The sequence below is a fragment of the Erithacus rubecula genome (genome assembly GCF_903797595.1).
Source record: "Erithacus rubecula genome assembly, chromosome: 6".
NCBI lineage: Eukaryota > Metazoa > Chordata > Aves > Passeriformes > Muscicapidae > Erithacus > Erithacus rubecula.
Window position 1 is genome coordinate 4,047,036 of NC_136688.1, and position 20,734 is coordinate 4,067,769.

Sequence of the window (20,734 nt, forward strand, 5' to 3'; positions counted from 1 at the left end):
GCATGGGACATTAGTGCAGTGCCACAGAGGTGGCTGGACTTCACCCTGTGCTTCCCTCAGGGTTTTGGATGCTGCTGGAATGTTCTTAGTACTCCTTAAAAAAAAATAAAAAATGGTGCTTTGGGGCCGAGAGTGATATCTTGGAGCATAATATTGCCATGAGGTCATATGTTACTTGAATGGATGCTGTTAGTATGCTGGCAACTCATATCAATGCATTTTGGACACATTCTGAACACACACTTGAAATGGCACCTTCATCTCAAGGGCACTGAACTTTGACAGAAAGTCATGGTTCGATGTTTCCTGGTAGTTTAGCCATGAAATGATGACTTGCAGAAGAAAACCCTTCCAAGGCTGCTTCTCTTCAAGTCCTGCTCCCTTATAGGTAGCTTCATGTGTTACAAATTTATGTTTATTATTGTTAATTGTACAGCACCACATATAAGACTAAATATACATATAGAAATATTGGCACTTGAGAAAGGGATATGCAGAAAATATTAGTATTATGGTTTAATGCCTTAATTTTTTCTGCTATTTACAAAAGAGGTAGGATTCTGGAATTCTTTTGAGTCCTAAATTTGTGTAATTTAATATTTTTGATATCTTAATGTTGTACATGTACTGCATGCTTTCCTCCATGTAATTGAAACTATCTAACATTTGAGCTTTTACATATAATGTTGGGCCTTGCAATGGTAACAATTAACTGGAATTTCATTTGTTATTCAAGTCAAAGTGCAAAACAATTGTTTTGTCTCTTTCTGATTTCTATCACTGTTTCCAGAAATGTATTGTACTTGCTGTGTATAATTTGAATGCCCCAGTAAGATCTGTAACATAAATGATTTTATGTCTGTATTAACACTATAATAATTACAATTATTATAATAATTCAGGGCAGGTGGTGAGTTCAAATGGTGCAGCAAAAATTTTAGCCTTGTGAGAGACAAGAATTTCCACTAACAGCCAGCTTGACTGCTGGAATAATAGAAATAGTTATCATCATAATTTTCAGTGTGAAAAACTGTTGTGTGGCGAGGGCACAAAGCTAAAGCTCTTTAAGTGTAGGGTGGATTTCACTTTGGAAATTTAATATGTAGAGACTTTTTTGAGGAAATGGAGTATTGAGCATTCCTGTATTTCATGGCATTTTTGTATTTACAGAAAGGCTCTCACAATAAAATTAAAAGCTGCCTGTGGCTTTCCAGACTCTCTTCATTCTCTTATTCCAGGGGCACTTGAACTTTCCATCATGCCTAAAGCAAACTAAGAAGTCAAGTTGCTATAGCTTTCAAGTGTCACTTCTTTCCCTCAGCAAATACTTTATCTCCCCTGGAAATGGAAATAAGTCTGTTTGCTGAATTCCTCTGCTTTCTCCTTAGGAGTGTTAACCTGTCATGCAGTTCCTCTTCCTTGTTTCTAAGCTCCAGTACATGAAGGGTACCATGTTTCTCCCTCCAGCACCCCTAGAAAAGTGCAGCCAAGAGCTGAGTGTGGAAAAGCCCAAAAGCCCATGACAAGACTGATTTCTGTGAAAGCATCTGTCAACCATACCTTAAATAATTAGAGCAGAGGGTCATAATGGAACCCCTGGTGAGAGCACTTATCCCAGCTTCAGATCTTTCTCACGGTCTTCGTCTTACTTGCACTGGTGAAAGTGCCTTTCAGACACACTGGTTTTGGCAGCAAGGAGCTCAAAAAGTCATTTTGGGGGATCAGGTGAGGAGACAGACCAGTTGCTCAGGTCTGGTATCACTTTTGTGGCATTTGCAATAAATCTCATTAAGTATATGTCCACGTCAGTGGCTCAAGGTGTGATTGCTTCTTCCCCATTTATATATTTATGTATCTATTTCACTATAGTCACAACTAAAGAACAAAGGATGCTGTCAGAAATATATCAATATTGCTTCCCTGTCATGGAGAGGATTTTAGAGAGCTAAAAAGGTGGGTATTTCTTTATGGAAAGAATTATTTATTTAGGTATTTCTTTATTGAGAGCCATAGCCCTGACTGGTACTGCCATACAATTAGCCTCCAGCTTCTTGTGCACTAGTACATGAGCTGTACAAGACTGTGGCATAGTGCCTTTCTGCTTTGGTGTGGAGGCAGTTTTTCCTTTATTTTGCCTTGTTTTGCTTCTTTGGGGCAGGATACTTTCTTGGCTACCTGCGGTATCCAGAAGCTGCTCCCTAAACAGGGAGTTAAAAAGTTAATCAAGTCCAGTTTTCTCCAGCATTATAAAATGCATATGCTCTAGAAGTCATGATATAATGTTCTCTGATCTTTGATGAGGGAGGCAAAGTGATTTGTACTAGTGCTGCAGGGATGAAAGTAAATAAAAGGAAAAAAACCCAACAAACAACCAAAAAACCCAGGTAATATGTAGAGCTCTTGAATTGCTTTGTCAGATGAAGCTAGAAAATAGTGTTCAGCCATCCCAAAGAAGTGAAACCATTGGAAATAAATTTTGTTACTTGTTTAAGAAAATATTATGTATCTAAGAAATTATTAAAAGTATTTGTTTTTAAAAAGAGCATTTTATTTAGAAAGATTTAGTTAATTTAGGTTTGATAACAGCAAAGCAGAGGAATAGTATAATTTTGGCAATTTTTCAGAAGCTGTGTTTTATAGTCTGAGAACTTTTAGTAATTTTATTTTAATATTTGGATATTCAATAATTTAAACTCTGTTGCCTCAAATCTGCTGTTACAAGAAAAGTGGGATAGTGGTGTAGTGAGTGCTCAGACCATAAAACTCCAGCTACAAAACAAGTTTTGCTTGCATTGTGGCACTCATTTTCTGGAACAGTTTTCTTCTCCCCCATCAAAACAATGAGTCTCCAGAACTGACTGATAAAAAATGACATATTTTCCCCCAGTTAAGCCTGATGCAAGCAAAACTGCAGAAATTCTCTTGATTTCTAGTGTTGGGTGAGGCCCTTGCTGCACATGTGAACTCACCCCTTCCATGGCTGTTGTGTTGCTGTGTTGGGGTTTCATGTTAATGGTGAGGCACACTGGAAGCTGTTGTGAGCTGTCTGGGGAGGGCTGCTGAATTTTCTGCAGTCCAGTGATTCACATCTCTAGATCATGCACTTGTTTTAAACATAGTATATTCATTTTCCACTTTCTCACTCAGTACCTGTCATCTTCTCCCTGTTAATCCATGCCTGTTCTCAAAGGAACCAATGCCCTGTTGCAGGATGCAATCACATTGCTTTCTGTGAGTAGTTAACCTTTCCTCTTGAAGCATCTTGACGTCTGGTTTGCATTTCTACTGCAATCATCCCCTTTGCCAAGACCTTACAGGCCTTTCCTGCAGCAATTCTGGTGCTGCATCCTAAATGACTTTTGATTCATTGTGTGCTTTGGTACCCTGCCCATAATTTAAATCATTTTTACAGACTTTAACCTCCCAGAAGGGCCAGGTAAGTGTGATAGAAGCCTTGCCTATTTGGGTGTGGAGTTAACCTATTTTTTGTAGTATCAGACTACTCTCTATTGTATGTGATCTTTTTAATGCAATAAATCTGCTTTCCTAAGTGGGAGCCAGAAGACATCATTCCTTTGACAAGGAGTTGTGGAGCTGGTTAAAAATTATGCCATTGTTTCCTTCAGGAAGCACCAACTCTAATTTGCCTTAGCAGTTGGAACAAATACATATTAACAGGAAGCTCCATCAGATAGAGCTAGGCTGAGACAAACAGAGCATTCTCACTTTGTCTGTGGAAGGGGTTTTGATGGTAAGTGACAGCTGAGAGCAGTGAGCTGTCTACAGGCTTGACCTGTGTTGGACATAGCAGAGAGGAAGCGTGTGTTGGACAGGAAGGTGGTGTAGCCAGCTCCTGGAGTTCCTTCTCTGCAGGAATGTGAGTGTGCTTCCCCTTCTCTGGGCATCCTCCTGCCACAGAGCAGCTGGGAGATGGGGAGGGGTGTACCCTCCTTCCTTCCCCTGCCTCAAAAACAAAACAGAAGAAGACATGACAAATTCTTAGAGGAAAAGAGACTGCATGGTCAGAGACTTAAAACCCTACTTTTTTCTTTTTTTTTAAATTGACACCAAAGTACTTCCCTATATGTTTACTCTTTTTTAAACTTGTTTCATCTTCAAGCATGGTTTGTGTAGGTTGCTGGTCCCTTAGCTCCTTGCTGCAGTGATTTTTCTCTTATTTCTATGCTAATGCATGAATTAATAAAATTAACCCATTATTAGGAGTGTTAAGGTTGGCTTAAGGTATTGGCAAAGAGGAGCTAAGTGCAAGGCTCCTTCTTTCTAACCATGTACCTTCACCAGACCATTCTCTTACAAACAATCTTTTTATTTTTAATGGAGTAAGTGATGGAGGATCTCTGGTGTCCACCAGCTGGATAATTAAATGCTCATTTAGCTTTCTGTCAGTAGCCTGGCACTGTGCTTGGGGGTTCCATAGTCATCTTTAAGTATTCAGTTCAGATTTACTGAAGGGTTCACATAAGACCTACAAATACTGGTATTTACTTGTGTGAATTTCATAAGAAATTGCTTGATATGGGTTAGGTCTGAATGTTCTCTTGTTTGTTTGGAAATGGCTGTGTGGTACTGTGTGAGGTGGTCAGGGATTTATGTTGACTTGTAGTAGTAAAAACCTGTTGAAGTTTTTAATGAGGATTTTTCTGATGTGTAAATGAAGTAAGGAGTTGCTTTGCTGGCATGGAATGCAGCAGAATGTATGACAAAATGAAAAAGTCTTCATTGTGTCCTTTACCTGAAGTTGTCTCTGTAAATCCACATTGCAATCACACTATTTGTAACCTGGAAAGCTGCATGAAAATGTCCTTTCCTGATAGCACTGACCTCTGAGTTCAAAGTCTGAAGAGTGTCAGCAAGTGTAGGCCATGGGGATGAAAGATGAAATAATGATGCTGTCATATGGTTTAATGAGCTAATGTGAACTGGATATGCAGCAGCATTAGAGTTTGCAAATTATGATGATAATCTGCCCAAATTTAATCTGCACACTCGTGTTGTTCATTCTCAATGTCATCCTTTCAGTTCTTGTAAAGCTCTCTGCTTAGAGGAGGTTACATTTTAAATTTCTTGGTGTATTTAAGAAATATATCACGGTTAGAAGCTAAATGACCAAAAAAAAGTTGTTTCCTCTGTAAAACTAAAAAAAATCTTACAAAACAAAACCACCCCTGAGTTACAGGAGAGATGACTGATCATGTATGAGACTGGGCAGAGCTGTGCATTCGAGGAAAGACAATCTAGTGGTGTAAAAATAAGGGCAGAGATTCAAGAAGGGGGGCTTAGGTAGAATCTTAAGCACACAGAAGCACACTGAAGGCTTTTTTTTTTTTTTGAAGAATATTTCTCTCTTAGAGTTATTTCCTCCAGTAAACAGAGATGAACTGCAACTAGCCATTGACCTCATGCCAAACAAATAAAAGCACAGATGCTGGTAACAGCTTTTTAGCTGGCAGTTACCAGCTAAAATGATATTCTCTATATGTATGAGGGCACCAGTAGTTGGATATCTTCAAGACTGATAGCTCTAATGAATAAAAATGTTTAGAAAAGCCAGACTTAAGGCAGCTCATGACATTGAACAAGGGAAAGCTCTGTCTTCCTGGATGGCTACAGCTCAAGTTGATATAAATTGAGCTGAACTTTGCATGTCCATTCTCATCTATTAAATGTATTTAAGGTCTCAGCTCAGTTTATAACCCAATGGCAACCTGTTCCTGGTTTATGGAAAGACTCCCACTGGGAGTATGTAAGAAACACTGCAAGAAGGAATGAAATCTACCCACATTTTAGTGCTGCTTTTGATGATAACAGCTGCCTGTGCATGAGACTGTGTTAATCTGGTGAGTAAGTACTTCCAGCATGTCTCATGCACTGTTTTTTTTAAATGTTTTTTTAAATGTTCCTGGTCATATCACTGGACATATTTTATAAACTTTTATCAGTTCTCCTACCTGTGACATTCACTAAATGAGCATTGTTATCTCTCAGTAAGTGGTTTATTGTTCCTTTGATCATTCCACACGTTGTTTCAAGCCACAAAAAAAGACATGCTAATGTTCAAAAATCATAGTTAAATATAGAAAAACCTCAGCAGCTCAGGGCTGAAGGCTGCACAGTACTGATAGCTACCTATGATGTGTCAAGTTCCTGCAGCTGACACTGAGGTCAGGGAAAAAGCCATAGGTCTGTCTGTAAGTCAAAATACATCCTAAAATAGTCAGAAAAACATTACATCTACCTTTAGCTCTTAATATATTTCCTATCTGTTGCAAAGTACAGCACATATGCTGGCTGGCTGTGTTCCCTTGTCTGCTGAATGATTCTTTTGTGGGAATGCTATAGCTTCTCAGAAAATTACCTAAATTGTCTGACTGACACAATGAAGCAAGACAAAACTTATTATTTATTAAATATGAGCACACCTATGCAGACACTGCCTTGTGTAACTCTCTGTGTCTGTGTTCGTGCTTTTCTTTCTGGAGGGTGATGTAGCACAGACACACATCCTGAGCCTGGTTACAGGTGGAAATGTAGGTGAGCTCAAATTGTGACCAGGGTGCTGCACCCTGGGGCTGTTCCACACCCACCAGAGCTCCACCTCTGGCTCTGGCTCCCCCAGGTGTGCAGTGCCTGGGAAAACTGAGCTGGAAAGCCAACCAGAGAAACTGGCTTGGAGTAAAACAGTGCTGTCTGAGAGGACACAGGTCTCCTACTGCTCTGCCAAAAACTGAGTCTGTGAAAGAAAACATCTGCTGCTTTGTAATGTCCCTGCTACTTTAGCAGTGGTGCTGTGGTTTCACATCAAGAAGTGCAGAGATGATCAGCCACTTGCACAATTCTTAGTTTAAAAATCCCCAAAACACAGCACTGTTAGATACGACTTCCCACAGAGCAGAGTGTTTTGAATGCATCTGCTGATGCAGTTGATGTGACTTATCTACATGCAAGCAGATGCTATTTTGTAACCTGGGAGAGAAAATATTGAAGAACTTCACAGTCTATCTCCTCATCTTTAGTGCTTGCTTGGCCCCACAGAGTGAGATCAGAGCTGATGAGAGCCTGAACTCATGACTCTGCTTCCTTTCTTGAGGATGGTGCACAGAGGGTAAGCAAGCAATTGGTTTCAGGAGATAAAAGACTTGTGATTTGCAAGAGATGAAGCCCTGTTTGACTGCTAGAGTTTAGGAAGTTTCAGTGTTTGCTATCTCTCTTTAGAGGAAAAATGTATATTTAAAAGAACTATACCAGAGAGGAGTCAGTTGCTCATTAGTTTGTCTGATGTTTCCTGGTTGGATGAACAGTTTACATGTTTAGTGTCTGCATCAAGTTGTTTTGTTATTTTAAATCTCATAATAGCAATCACAGTAGAGTGATAGTAAGTGTGATAAGGTTATAATTGTAATGTTTGAATTTTCTGAGGCTGGCTAGCTAAATTGCCCCAGGATGATTTTTGCATAAGCAAATTCAAGTTTGAGGCAGAGTCTGTCCCTGCACCTGTTGTTCATGGCTAACTCCTGCAGACTTGTCTGCTGCCTATGCAGTAACTGAGGATCTGTGTTCCACTTCTGGCTGAAGAAAGAGGAGATAACTGTCAAAAAAGAGAAAGAAAAAAAAAAAAAAGCCAAACTTCCTGTTTTCTATTTTACTGGTGCCTCACTCCCTTCTTATACTTCGGAGGTGGAGAAGGGAGCCACTAATACCAAAACAAAAATTTTGGAATGCAATGAACAGTATGCTCATGCCAGAGGAAGAGGATACCACGTGTATTTGTTTAATGTCTTAGTTTAGCACCTTCTGTTCTTTATGTGCAATTGATCTGAGCAAAAGAGCAATACCAGTGTAACAGGGTGAGTGGCTCAGCTGCACTGGCACCCTGTGGGTGTCACCTCTCTCATGCCAAAGAAACAGGCATGAAGCAGCAGTGCCTGACCAAACATCTTTGTTTTGCATGGCATGATGTGTATTTGTGATTATGAAGGTGTCTCATGCATCAGCCTGGGAAGAGCACGGCAGTGACTTGTATGAGTGAATTTTAAGAGTATTTCTAAGGGTGTAAAAAAAAAAAAAAAGAAATGGGTTTATGTGAAGGAAAACTATAAAAGTAGATAGGTAGTGGGGTGACTGGCACTTGATGCATTTCTTACCTCAGCTATCAATTTCTCTAATAGAAAAAGCAAAGAGATTTGGCAGACCCTAAGTTTGTTTTTGTCACTTCGGGACGTGAACTTTCAACTTTGATGCTTATTGGGGTTTTGTGTGTGTTCAGAAGGACAGAAGCGGGATAGTCTCTGCTTTGTTGCCCCCTTGTGGTTCTTGTGTCGGCTGAGTTAAACACTGACACTGTTAGTGCTGGCATTAAGGGATTCAGTAAATGGGAATTGGTGCTGCTCATCCCTTGCAGCTCACTGTTCACTGTTTGCTTTGAACTAAATTCTGTCTATGTTGGACTTTGAATCCAGAGAGCCTCAGCTGTCTCTGTGCTGCTGACCCCATTTATGTTCACGTTGTCCTGTGTTGTTCTTATACAATGGGGAGAATATTGCAGACAGAAGGGCTGGATACTTAGGGAACATTTATGTCATGTTTCAAATGACTGACCCATATTTGAGTTCTCCTGCCTTGCCTGCACAGCTTGCTTGTGCTTAGGAATGCCCAAAGGCAGAGATAGAGGGTAAAACGAGAATACTTCAGAGATGAGTCAAACACCCACATATTTATATATTGTTTAGGTAAAGTATATTTTTATATGGGTACTTGTATTGATGCATGATAATATCTATCCTATTAATTTCATTATCTATTTGATTTTTATCTACAAACCTTTTCTTTTTCTGATAGCATAATTATCCATTCTGCCTATATTATTTTAATTTTTAAATTTCTTTTTATTGCAGCTTCCTTATTGTGCTGATATGCCTGATCTTCAGTGTGCTTTCTACAATTGAACAGTATGCAGCTCTTGCTACAGGGACATTATTCTGGATGGTATGTATGTGGACATTAATGTGATTGATGTGTGTTTGTTCTTAACGTGCAAATTCTGATCTCCTGAGCTAACACTGCATCAAACAAAATGTTCCTTGTAGTTTAATTGACAAGAGTTTTATGCATTTCCCTAATAAGAATGTAAAACTACAGAAATTCCAAAAGTCATGGCAACCCAGAAATGAAGTGATGCCCTCTGTGGCTATTCTGAGGACATCTGTGGTGTGTCCAACACATAGTTACTCTAATTAATCTGGAATCCCTCCTGTTGCTTGGATTAATACACTTTTCAGCCTTACTGAAGACCTAACACCTGGCCATAGCAGGGGAAAAAAGTAAGTGGAAAAAACTGTCATTTAGTTGATATCATATCCAGCTTTGTTTCAAAAGTGGAAATCTCATGTCCATTGACTTTAAGACAACTTGCTGTGCTGCAGCACAGATGTATCAACAAATGATTCAGGTGCATTTGTCTCCTGCCATCTTAGACTTCATTGAAGAGCCTTGGTTTTGAGGTTGAAGAGGCATGATTTTAAATATCCAGAGTTTTAGAAATTTCTTGGGCCTCACAAGTGGGATACCCCCGGCTAAATCACCGATTTCTTTGTACTTTTAAATAAATGACCATTATTTAACTTGTGGTAACACTGTCTCTATATGGAGAAAAAGGTAACTGGCAATATAATATTTGTTCAAAACAGATATTGTAGCAATGCTCCAGTAATATCATTAGGGGTATTACCACTATTCACATGAAAAAATTCACTTATGGCACCCATCAGTTCTAATAGTTTTTGTCTACTTATCTATTAAATATGCTGAGGGTCTATTCCTAATATGACTGCTTTAAGAATATAGCATATTAAATTTAGTCTCAATAACACTAATTCTGCCTTAATTCCTGTATATTATTTTTATATTATTTTTAAGTAGCTTGTAAGATGTTTTAACTCCTAGGTGTAACATAATTAGTGTCAGCTAAGAGCATGTGTACATTTATTTCTGCATTCAGTACCTTTTTGGTTATTTTGTTTGTTTGTTTTGGGGGTTTTTTTTTTTTTTTGGTGGTTTGGCACTTTCTTTTTGTACAGATTTAATTTGTTTTCTTTCTTTTTTTACTCTATAACTAGTAAGGGCTTTTAATCCATAACTTCTGCCACTGTCTGTGATGACTTTAACTCCTGGTAATGTCTCACTCATCTTTGCAATATATCATAATATTTTACTCGTGTGTTGTCTCAGAGAAGGGACTTCTAGTGAGAACATAACTAGTGAGGTTTCATTCCCTGTCCCCACCCTGTGAAATCAAGGAGCTTGCTTTGGTTTGTTCATCCTGTGTGCAGTGTGTGTTGTCTGCATCTGGGCAATCCAGGCAGGGTAAGGTGCATGCAAAGCACCCAGGGTTACACACAGTGTGTGGAGTATCCACTATGGATTGTGTGTTTCTAATATTCTGCATTATCCTCCTCTCTAAGTAGTGAGAAAATGGGTGAGTGATGTATCAGTAACAGGAATGGTTCCTGTTCTACATAGTGTGAAAAATTGTGGTTAATTTCTAAAATTGCAATCCCACTGTCATGGGTTTTATAGGAAATGAGCAGCTGTCTGTTGGTTCAATATTGGCACAGTCTGATATTGTTTTGTTAAAGGATTAACTGTGGTATCTTTGAAACCTGTGGGGATTATGGGGAGCCATCCATCCAAAGCAGTAGATGGGTCAGTGTGCTCTCTGCTCTATCCAGTTTTGGTGGGACTTTCCAAGGAGTTGTGGCATCTTGAAACACAAACATAAATGTCAGAATCTCACTCATGTTGGCATTTGCCCAGTGAAGATTCCTATCCTCTTATTTCTTAAGAGATTTTTCTTTAAGGTAGCATTACAAGTTGTCAGAAATAGATGTAACTGAATTCTTAGGGGGAGATTTAATCACAGAGGGCTGGTTGAAGAGACTGCAAAATGGAAAGAAGGAAGTAAAATAAAGTAACAGCATGTAAGGATTAGGACACAAAACAGGAAAAGACAGAGTGCAAACTTCCAAACCAAAAGGTGATTCAAGGAGAAATGAAAGTATAGGAGAGCACTCTTTCCACTGCTCTGAATTGGGGAAAGAACAGAATCTATTCCTCCTGACTGGAAAACTTATAAACAAGGCCATTAAAAGCACTCACAATTAATAGCTATACTGTTTTATTTCCTCCAAATAGCCAAAGTATTTGACTCTGACCCTGGTCTGAGCACCTGCATAATTTCAGTAGGTGGTCTTTTTGAAAGCAGGGAGCCTGGTCACATTGAAGTTACAGATAGAAGCTGAAGGTGCTCTTTTTATGAAAAATAATTTCATGCTTTATTAATATAGCCATACAAGATATTACAGTAACATGAAATTAAAAGCTAAAAAACAAGTTGATATTATATGCATATATTGATTTTATTCTGGAGCTGCTTGTGTTAAAATACTGCCTCCCACTAGCACAGCATGAAACAGATGATGGTTTGCTATCAATAATTTTAAAGCATTAAAAAACACTTCTATTTCTCATAAAAGCAAGGAAAATGCAGGCTTAGCATTGGAAAAATAAACAGGGGCAAGTTTATATGTGTTCCAAGTGGTGTTCCAGATTTAGACAAAAAGCTCACAATTAGCTGCTGAATCTTTCTCTACTTGTCACCACACTTCAGGAGGCAAAGAGCCTTGATGAAAGCTATACCTAAATGCAGTTGTAATGGGAGATTAGGAGAGAATTGGCCTTTTGTTCGTTTCCAGAATGCAGTGAAAACTGTTTAAATTTGCATGTGTTTTTTTTCTCTCTTTTTTTTTTTTTTTTTTTTTTTTTTTTTTCACTAGATGGTGCTGTCGGCTGGGTTTGACTCCAGTTTCTCCTTGGCACTTGCCCAGCCTGAGCTGGAGCCTGAGCCAAGGCTGTGAAAGCATCATCATTTAGAAGAGTCCTGTGTAAAATAGTGGTGCAGGAGAGCTTTTGCCATGACTCATACAGAGAAATGTGGTCTATCAGTGTAAAAATTGATTTTTGAGACTGCAGTGTCTAAACTGTGGAAAAAAGTAGTGCAGAGATGGATGTTCCCAGAGAGGCTGTATTTTTCTTTTATTTTCATAAGCAAGGGTTTTATGGTGCCAGAACACAGCAGAATGCTGTTATCTCAGCATGATCTAAGAAAATCCAAGTGCCTGATCCAAGGGGATTAAATATTCTGATGAACCAAGGGATATTTGGTGTGCCTGAAAAAGCTATTTTCTGGTAGGAATCTCTTTTCAATATTGATTCCCGCCAAATAAAAAAAAAAAAAAAAAAAAAAAAAAAGAAGAAAGAGGCTACATTTTTATGATGAAAATAAAAACTCTTTCCAGCTTTCTGTTTAAAGCTCTTTTTCTTCCTTAGCATATGTTTTACTGAAGAGATTAAACAATATTTAAACTTCTAAAATTACAAATTAAGATAAAAAGGCAATAGTTTTGGTTTATTAACATTTACTTTATTGGCATTGAAATTATTCCTACAATTATGAGAAACTGGCACAGAGTCTAGACCCATAGGAAATCTAGTTTATATTGCTTTTTTAATATAGTGTTTTGTTTTGAGTATAAACCTTGGCTTTTGTTTGCTGGAGTGTTTTGTGGGTCTTTTGAGAAAGAAAGAGGAAAACACCTACAGCTTCTGCTTTTGCTTCAGAAGGTGGTCTTCACAGAGAAAACACAGCTCATTCAAAGGGGTCCCAGCAGTTTTCTTTCCTGATAATATCCTTTGCTTAAGGTGGTCAAAATGCAGACTTACCATTTTGGTGCATTTTCATCTTTTTGAAAAATTAAATTAATTTAATATCTGTAAAAGATGCCTGGTGGCAGCTCTACAGATTTATCTAGTCTACAGACTCTGAAGATCAAGTATAGTTGAGAAAATGAGAAATTTGTCTTTGCAGCCTCAGCCCTGTCCCCTGGTCCGACCCAGAGTGAGGTCAGCTGGTGTAGAAGATGTGTCTAGGGGATTTATGGTCTTTAATCTTTTTTCCTTTGTTGGCCCTGCAGAAAGACCTGTCCAGGGAGTCACTCCACTGACAGCTCAAGTGGAGAATCCCATCTTTCAGTCAAAGCTGGCTTCTTTACATTTCACTTTGAAGGAGCAATGCCAGCTGTGAGTGAAGGCTCAGAAAACACCATTAGAAATTAAAATCTCCCTCCCCCCTTTTAATGAGGTAACAGCACAAGGAGTAGCTGGAACAGGGATCTTCCCCTGAATCTGCACCCAGGTGTTTCTGGCTGCATTTCAGCCCCTGACTGTGATGTTTATGGCTGGGCTGTGCTGGCAGATAACCTGAGTGCTTCTAATCTGCCTCACTGCAAAATCAGCTGTGCTGGTTTGAATGTTGCTGGTAGGAAGATCTTAACTTGTTCCAGCTGTTCTCAAAGCAATCCCCTGTCAACTCCCCTGGCCTGAGGAAGAGAGTTATGCCTTTAATGTAGGTGTGATGCTAAAAGGATTTAATTCATTTGGTTCAGAAGGTTGGGTGAACATGCTTAAATTCTGCTTTATGTCCACTCTGAGCAGGTCAAAGGGAGCCAACTCAGATATTTCTAAAGTGGAAATAAGGCTGTGTTAGGGACAGCTGAACCAATTTCATTAAATGGGTGCTTTCTTATTACCAAAAAAATAAAATTAAAGACAAACCTCTTGCTCTTGTTTTGCCACAGATGAAATCTGAGTTAGGAGGAATAAAGAAGTGATATGGAATGAAAGCTTGATAAGACCAGTAAGGGAGAGATGAGCTGGTTTTGTTTTGACATGTGCTAAAAACCAAATTAGTAGAAGGGCACTGAGTTTCCCTTTAAAATCTGCAGAGGGCAGCGTTGAACTGTGCTGTGTTCTCCTGGGGTGGCTCCTTCTGACCTTGGATGGTATCCTGAGCTAGATAAAAATATATTTTGAAAGAAGTGAGCTCTTAATAAAGAAACGCTTTTCCGCATAGGCTTGGGGAATTTTATACGAGTAATTAGCAATCATAATTTGTGGAGAGAGAGATGGGAGAAAAGGGCTGTGTAAACATTGGTGCCAGAGAAAACTCTGGCAACTTTGTGGTGGAGCCACAGAATTCCTGCTGTTTGGTCTGCTTTATTGCTCATCATGTGGATGGCTTTTAGAAAAAGAAAAAAAAAAAAAAAAGAGAACAATTAATGCTTTCAGTGAAATGAATTGGGCAAGTTTTTGCATGGAAGAGAAAGAAAAAGTTCTTAAACTTGTTAAAACACAGAAAGACTTCCGATACGTTATGTCCTGCCAGGTACACTCTTGGTATTATTAGATGCTTCCTATTCAGTTGGGATAAAAGAAAAAAAGCTTATTTTTCTAAATTTCTGTGAATTACCATCAAGAATAGCTTTTACATGTATATGATAAGAATAAGCAACAGTTTTTATAGAAGAAAACCACACCTCTTTTTACATGTTTACATACATTTAATCTGGAAGGTTCAAATATTGAATTCTTATTTTAGTCTGCTACAGTGGAGTGGCTTGGATGTACAAAATTGATTAATTCTGTTTCTGCCTTTTCTAAGAACTTTGAAAAGAAAATTTCTTTCTCTGGGATTTTTGTACCTGGAGTTGTGTGGTGGCATAACTGAACACTGTCATGTAGAATAAAGTCTGCAACTACATCTCTGTGCATGAAGGAATAGGAATTTAGCATTTGTCCCCATTGGGATGGGGTGACTGTGAAGTACCAGGCACTTTTTGGGACTCAGATGACCAAGATGGGCTCTGGGCAGAGCTCAGGGTGGGGCTGGTGACAGACTGTGGGCCAGCACAAGCCACTGGTGATGGATGGGGCTGGCTGCTGGCTGCTTGGTGGCCCACATGGTGTGACATGGTGATCTCCCCCTGGCAGCACGGGGCTCTTTGCAGGGACCAAAATGAGCAGGGTGCCCCCGTGTCCTTTGAGCAGAGCTCATACATGAGCTGCAGTAACATCCAGGTTTTCAGGAAACACTGCTTTTAAATTGTATGCAGGGTTCTCAAGAGCTCATATTTGCCTTGATAAGTCACACAGTATACCAATGGTTTTTTTCTTTATTTTTAAGAATAAGTACATTCCAATAAATTGTGTTTAAAGGTGCAGCTAAGAAAATGCCATCACTGCAAATGGTATGTTTCATTCACAGTTACATTTGTTCTTCACTTTTGTCAAGCTTCCTACTTAAGGGTTGGATTTGGACTAAACTTTTGCGGGTGTAAATCTGTGTCAAATTTGGAACACTTGCTTGGTAAACTCCAAAAGAAACATAGTAAACATGTTTTCTTTGAAATTATACATATTTCTCACTATTTATTATTTTAGTAAACAAGCAGAGCAATACAAATTCCATCTTGGAAAAAAAAAATAAATAAATTGAATCTGTGGAATACTGGTGCATGCTATAGCCAAGCAGTGAAAAGAAAGATTTTTAAATTTCGGGTTTATCTGGATTAGCGTGTAATGTTTGCAGTGACAGGTGTTTCCTTTATGCTTTGCCCAAATGTCTGGAAAGTAGTTTGTCATTAAGTGCTACATTCAGTGTGTATCTCAATTTCAGTATAACTGGAGGGTCTCTGGCTTTGTTAGGTCCTTGTTTTCACATCTGACCTCGGCCAGCTGGAGTCTATTGTTTTAAGCGTAATGTAACAGCTGACATAACATAACGGATATCAGCCTGAAAAACTGAAACAGGGCACTGAACTGAGGCAAGGGGAGGGAAAGGGAGAAGCTGGGAGGGGACACAGGGCCAAAACTAGCTGCATGATTAAAAGTGGAAGCTTGCTGGCTTGTTTTCCCAGGGGGAATTAGCTAGGAAATAATGGGATGAGTCTGTTGTAGTTCTATTTGCAATTGATTGCATATGATAGACTACTGAGACAGGTTTGAATTTGCCAGCTGTCACTAGCTGGTGGCCCTTGAATGGCTTTAAATGGCCCTTGGTAGGCAAAACTGGAATAAACTCTGCAGGTGTGGTGTGAGTGTAGTACAGAAAAGCAGTGAGTGCCAGTGCCTAAGAAGAAAGGAGGTTTGAGGAGATAGAGAGAAAATAACTTAGATTGAATGTATTAAGAACTTTATTTTGCAATGTTGGGTTAAGTGGATTCAGTTAACTGGCTAAAAACCCCAAATCAACTGGACTTCTTGGTGGCTTTCTTTTTCTGGGCAGTTTCTAAAGTAAACTTGTATGAGTTTGTTTTCCAAAAAAGCTTTGTTATTTTGTTTCTTGACAGGAGCAGAGTGAATCTCAGTGCTGAGAGCTAACCCCTCTTGGAAGGGCTTGAGTAAAATGAACATCCTGTTAGAAATTTGCCAGGCCGTGAAAAAAGTGACAAACATCTAACTTTGTGCACAGATAGAGGAAAACAACATGGGAGAATAGTCTTATTTTATGCATAAATATTTTATTTGTACATAAATACATATGTATTTATTTATATGCTTCTTAACATATGTATTTATATATAGAATGTTTCTTTTTTCATCAAGAATTTGAAGAAAAAAATGTACTTCGAGCTCGATTTCATTTGTATTGAGTAGAGCCTCTGGCAATTCTGCCCTATTGAGAGTTTATTCCATGGCTTTAGACAAGGAGGGAAAAAGGCAAGACTATGCTGGTTGTTTTTTTTCTTAAACATACGTGTGCAGAGGCAACTAAATTACATTCTGTGTTTATGAGTGAAGTTTTTATGGCATGAGACTTGCAATTGTGCAGTGTGTTTAACTTTGTGTGTGTGAGTCGTCATCATGACTTCAGTGGAGCTTCCTGTGTGCAGAAATATTAACAGGACCAGGATGTAATAGGTAAGATTTCTTCAACAGAGTCTGCTTGTACTTAGGGGTAATGTAGGAAGCATGAGTTTGATTTATGTAACTGCAAACTGTGTTTATCTCACATTTAATGTTTTAAATGCATTTTTATCTAATTTAATTTTATTTTGGTAGTGTAAAAAATGTCATCATGGCTGAAGCATGAGCTGTGTTGAACTTGTCTTGCACAAAGAGTTTCTGGGGTTTCTCCTGTTGTACTATGAGGCCCAATTCCACCTTATCTCAGCAATCAGAAAGGCCTTGTGAAAGTTTAGTAGAGCTGTTGATTCAGTGGCCAGTAGTATTTAGCATGGGCATTTACACTTTATCTCAGCTTATAAAAGAAATTAATTTAATTGTGGGGCTCAGAAATGGTGTTTGTACTGAGCTGCTGGAGAACTCTTGATAGCCCAAAGAGCTGCCACGTACTATGGTTTTTTTTCCAAGTTCATGGCACATCCTGTGCCTTGGGAGCAAACAAGGATGGGTGCCCATGTGCCCTGATGGCCACAGCAGTCAGGGGTTCTGCAGCAAAGTCAGTTTAGAAGGATTCTGTGTTCCCTCTGGGGACCAAGCATTGGGTTAAATGTCCTAAAACCTCTGCACTGATCCCTGATTTCAGGGACCTGTACCTTGGTGTGTTGCTTACATTAGGTATTTCCAGCTAATCCATTGACCAGGAGCACATTTTTAAGATGATGGGGAGCCAGGAGCTGTTATTGGCACTCAGAAACAGCCAGACTTTGAAGTGCTAACAAAATAACCAAAATGCCTGCTTTTGCACCCAGTCTGTGAAAGCAAGCTATGTGCTGCCTCACTTTGATGGTTTCCCTTATGCTAATGACACTGAGGCTGGCCTCTGTTTTCCTTGTTAACATCCCTATTAAGGGACCTTTCAGAAACTCTCCTTTTCCTTGTTGTTTCTGTCAGTTTGACAGGATGTGTTTACACGTGGAATGGGCTTGGTCTACTTGTCCTTTATTCCTCTGCAGCTGTTCCCCAGGCCAAGGTGAGGAAGGGTGTGTGCTGTAGAGGTGGTTTGTCTATTCCACAGGAGGGTACAATGCATTTAGATTGGCTGCAGCACCGCAGATCAGTTTTAAATCAGATTTTGTGGATATGATGTGTGACCTCCATCTGGCCCACAGGCAGGGAGCTTGACAGCTACCTTCTAGGAGCTGCTCCAAGTCATTGATTTAGTGTATGGAGCTCAGAATGAGTTATACTTAGTGGGCAAGGCTGGGGGAAAGGGAGGAGATAAAATTAAATATTTACTAATCTTACTTCTGCAATGCCTTGCGAACACGAGTGTGCTTAACCTCCCAGCATTCTTGGGAGGTGAATATTAGCAGTTTTATGTGTAAAATTGGGTGATCCATTGCTTTTTCACTCTAAGTTGGCTTTGTGAGATAAATCCTTCAGAGAACCCAGGCTTGCACTTTTAAGAGAGGGTTTCAGCCTACATAAACTGGCACTGCCACCTGAAGAAATGATCCTGCTGCTCCATTCCTTCTGCCAACACAAGCATTTATGCAGCTCTGTTGTCAATTGCCTTGGAGAACCCAGATGGGTTCAAATTAACCTTTTTTTTGGCCAGATGAGATTGCTTCTTTTGGCAACAGTTCTGGCTTAAACTGTTTGTGGAACTGTAGAGTAAGATTTGTTAGCTTTTGATAGTTAAAAGTGTGATGGAAACTTTATCTGCAACACAATTTACAAGCAGACTCGTGTGTTATTCTTCTGAGAAAGGACATTATTGTTGTTTCCATTACAGCCCTGCTTCTAAGATTGAGTACAACACCTAGTAGAGTGTGGAGCCACATGCTCTAAAAGGCAGCTCCTACCCTCATAGATAGGGCTTGCAGCTTGAACAAAGTGCTGGGAAAGGAAGTTTTGAATGGGTTCTTGCACAGCCAGGCACTGAGGCAGAGAAAACACGACTTCCTCAAGTCCCAGCTTTGGCCAGCTCCAAGTACTCTGGTTCAGTGATGGGCTTCAGCAGTCACAACACTGAAAAGAGAAATATATTTAACTTAGACCTGTGAAGGTTTTGGTTTGGTTTTTTGGTTTGTTTTTTTTTAATTTTGTTTTGTTTTCCCCACAAAAGCTGAGATTTTGGCCCTTATTTTACACACTGAATCTTGTGCCTCTCTATGTTGATTTGTCTGAATAATGAATGAAGTAGCATTAAGCAGCTGAGTGAGGCCAGCTTGGCTAGATTCACCCTGCAGGTCTAGGCGTGCCTGCCATAATCCAGAGCAGGTTACTGAGCCCGAGCTGGCAGCCAGGCCATCTCTACAAACAAAAGCTGTTTTGTTCAAGCCCAGCTAGAACAGGCAGGGTGTAGGTAGGTTTGCAGAAGCTTGTCCCTCCTGGAAATCTTAACAGCAGTGATCTGCTGGCTCTTTGCTGCAGCTCTCCATGGATTTACCCCTGCCCAGAACTGGGCTGTCTGCTGCAGTGCCCAGCTGCCCCAAAAAGCCTTTCTGAATTTTGCCACCAAAACCTACTGTGGTGGTAACAAAGAGGGCAAAGAGCACTTCCACAGTGGGTCAGCTTTGTTCAGCTCTGTGGGTGGTAATCTCCACCCTGAGAAGAGCAGGGTGGAGCAGTATCTTCCATCTCTTTCTGTCTTTGAAGTGATGGTGGGCACGTGGTTGCACATGTCAGTGTAGCCTAGTCCCACAGGGTATGGTTGTACTATGATGTCATAGTCATTATTAATGCAATAACAGGCACAACTGGGGTTGGATTACTGCAATTGTTTTGATAAAAAGGAAAAAAAAAAAAAACCAACCCACACAGCCAAGCCCCAACTCCCACATATCTCTACACAGAATACTAAATGTGTGTGTAGAATAGTCTTGAAACAGCAACTTACCTTATGGATTCCTAGCATGTGTATTTCTTTATGTATTAATATATATATATCAATTTTAAAAAGCTCCTTGGATGTGAGTGGGATTTTTCAAATGCAATGACACGTGTTTTCATACTCACATGTTAGGATTCAGCTCATTAGTGAAACAGTTAAATATTTAACCACCATGAGTCATGCACCTTTTTAAAACAAACAGAGTTGAAAAGGATGTAAAGAAATAATTCTTCCCATACTCCTAATTCTGAACTGGCTTAGGGAGCTGCTATCTCATCCACAAGGAAAAAAAAAAAGAAAATTAGGAGCAGTGTTCTTGACTATACAAGTCACCTTTACAATGGTGTGTGCTTACAGATATGCTTGTGAGACAGTGGGTAAGGTGGAGGGAATAGATCTGGGATCTTGCAGACCTTTTGAGCAGCACAAGTTTGCAGCTGTAACTGAAATTAACGAATTTGTAAACAGAGACCTATATTTGTATTTTGGCAACAGGACTAGGAAACTCCATGCTACAATGTAGAGAAAATGCTTACAAGTAGTATGGCAATAATGTGAAATTTCCTTTCCTCTTCTTAATTGATTATGTCAGGTTAATGGCCGATGAGAGTCAGAGGTGAGAAGCTCAGCCATGCATCAAGTCACACAAAAATGCACTCTGTGTCCATTCTGTTGAACAATTCCCAAAACAAACAGGCAGTCTGTCAATCTTTACTTTGTCAAGGTCACCAAACCATGGTACTGAAATGCTAGTGAAGACATTGAGAAATTCTGATGAAGAGACTCTCCTATTTCATGAGCTGATTTGACTTTTGGAAAGCAGCTGAACTCTGGTTTCTAAGTGTTCAGACATGAGGGACTGTTAGCTTTCAAGTCCCAGGCAGTTTCATTTATTTTGTAGCTCATGTTCAGGGGTGTTTCTGCCTTTAAACCCAAGTCACATCTTCACAGATATGTAATGAGCACTGGCAGCCCAGAAAGGCAGCTGTGCTCTGGGTTGCATCCAGGGCAAGGGAGGGATTG

The 20,734-nt window shown here is 39.5% G+C and overlaps 1 protein-coding gene across 5 annotated transcripts in view; it reads left to right on the top strand.

The window, feature by feature from the left end:
- The window catches only part of KCNQ1 (potassium voltage-gated channel subfamily Q member 1), a 314,921-nt gene that overhangs the window by 25,855 nt on the left and 268,332 nt on the right, over positions 1-20,734 (top strand). For all 5 annotated transcript variants that reach the window (XM_079308420.1, XM_079308422.1, XM_079308423.1 and 2 more), the window contains exon 2: positions 8,913-9,003. In XM_079308420.1, the coding sequence (XP_079164546.1) occupies positions 8,913-9,003 (91 nt within the window). The remainder of the gene's footprint in view (positions 1-8,912; positions 9,004-20,734) is intronic.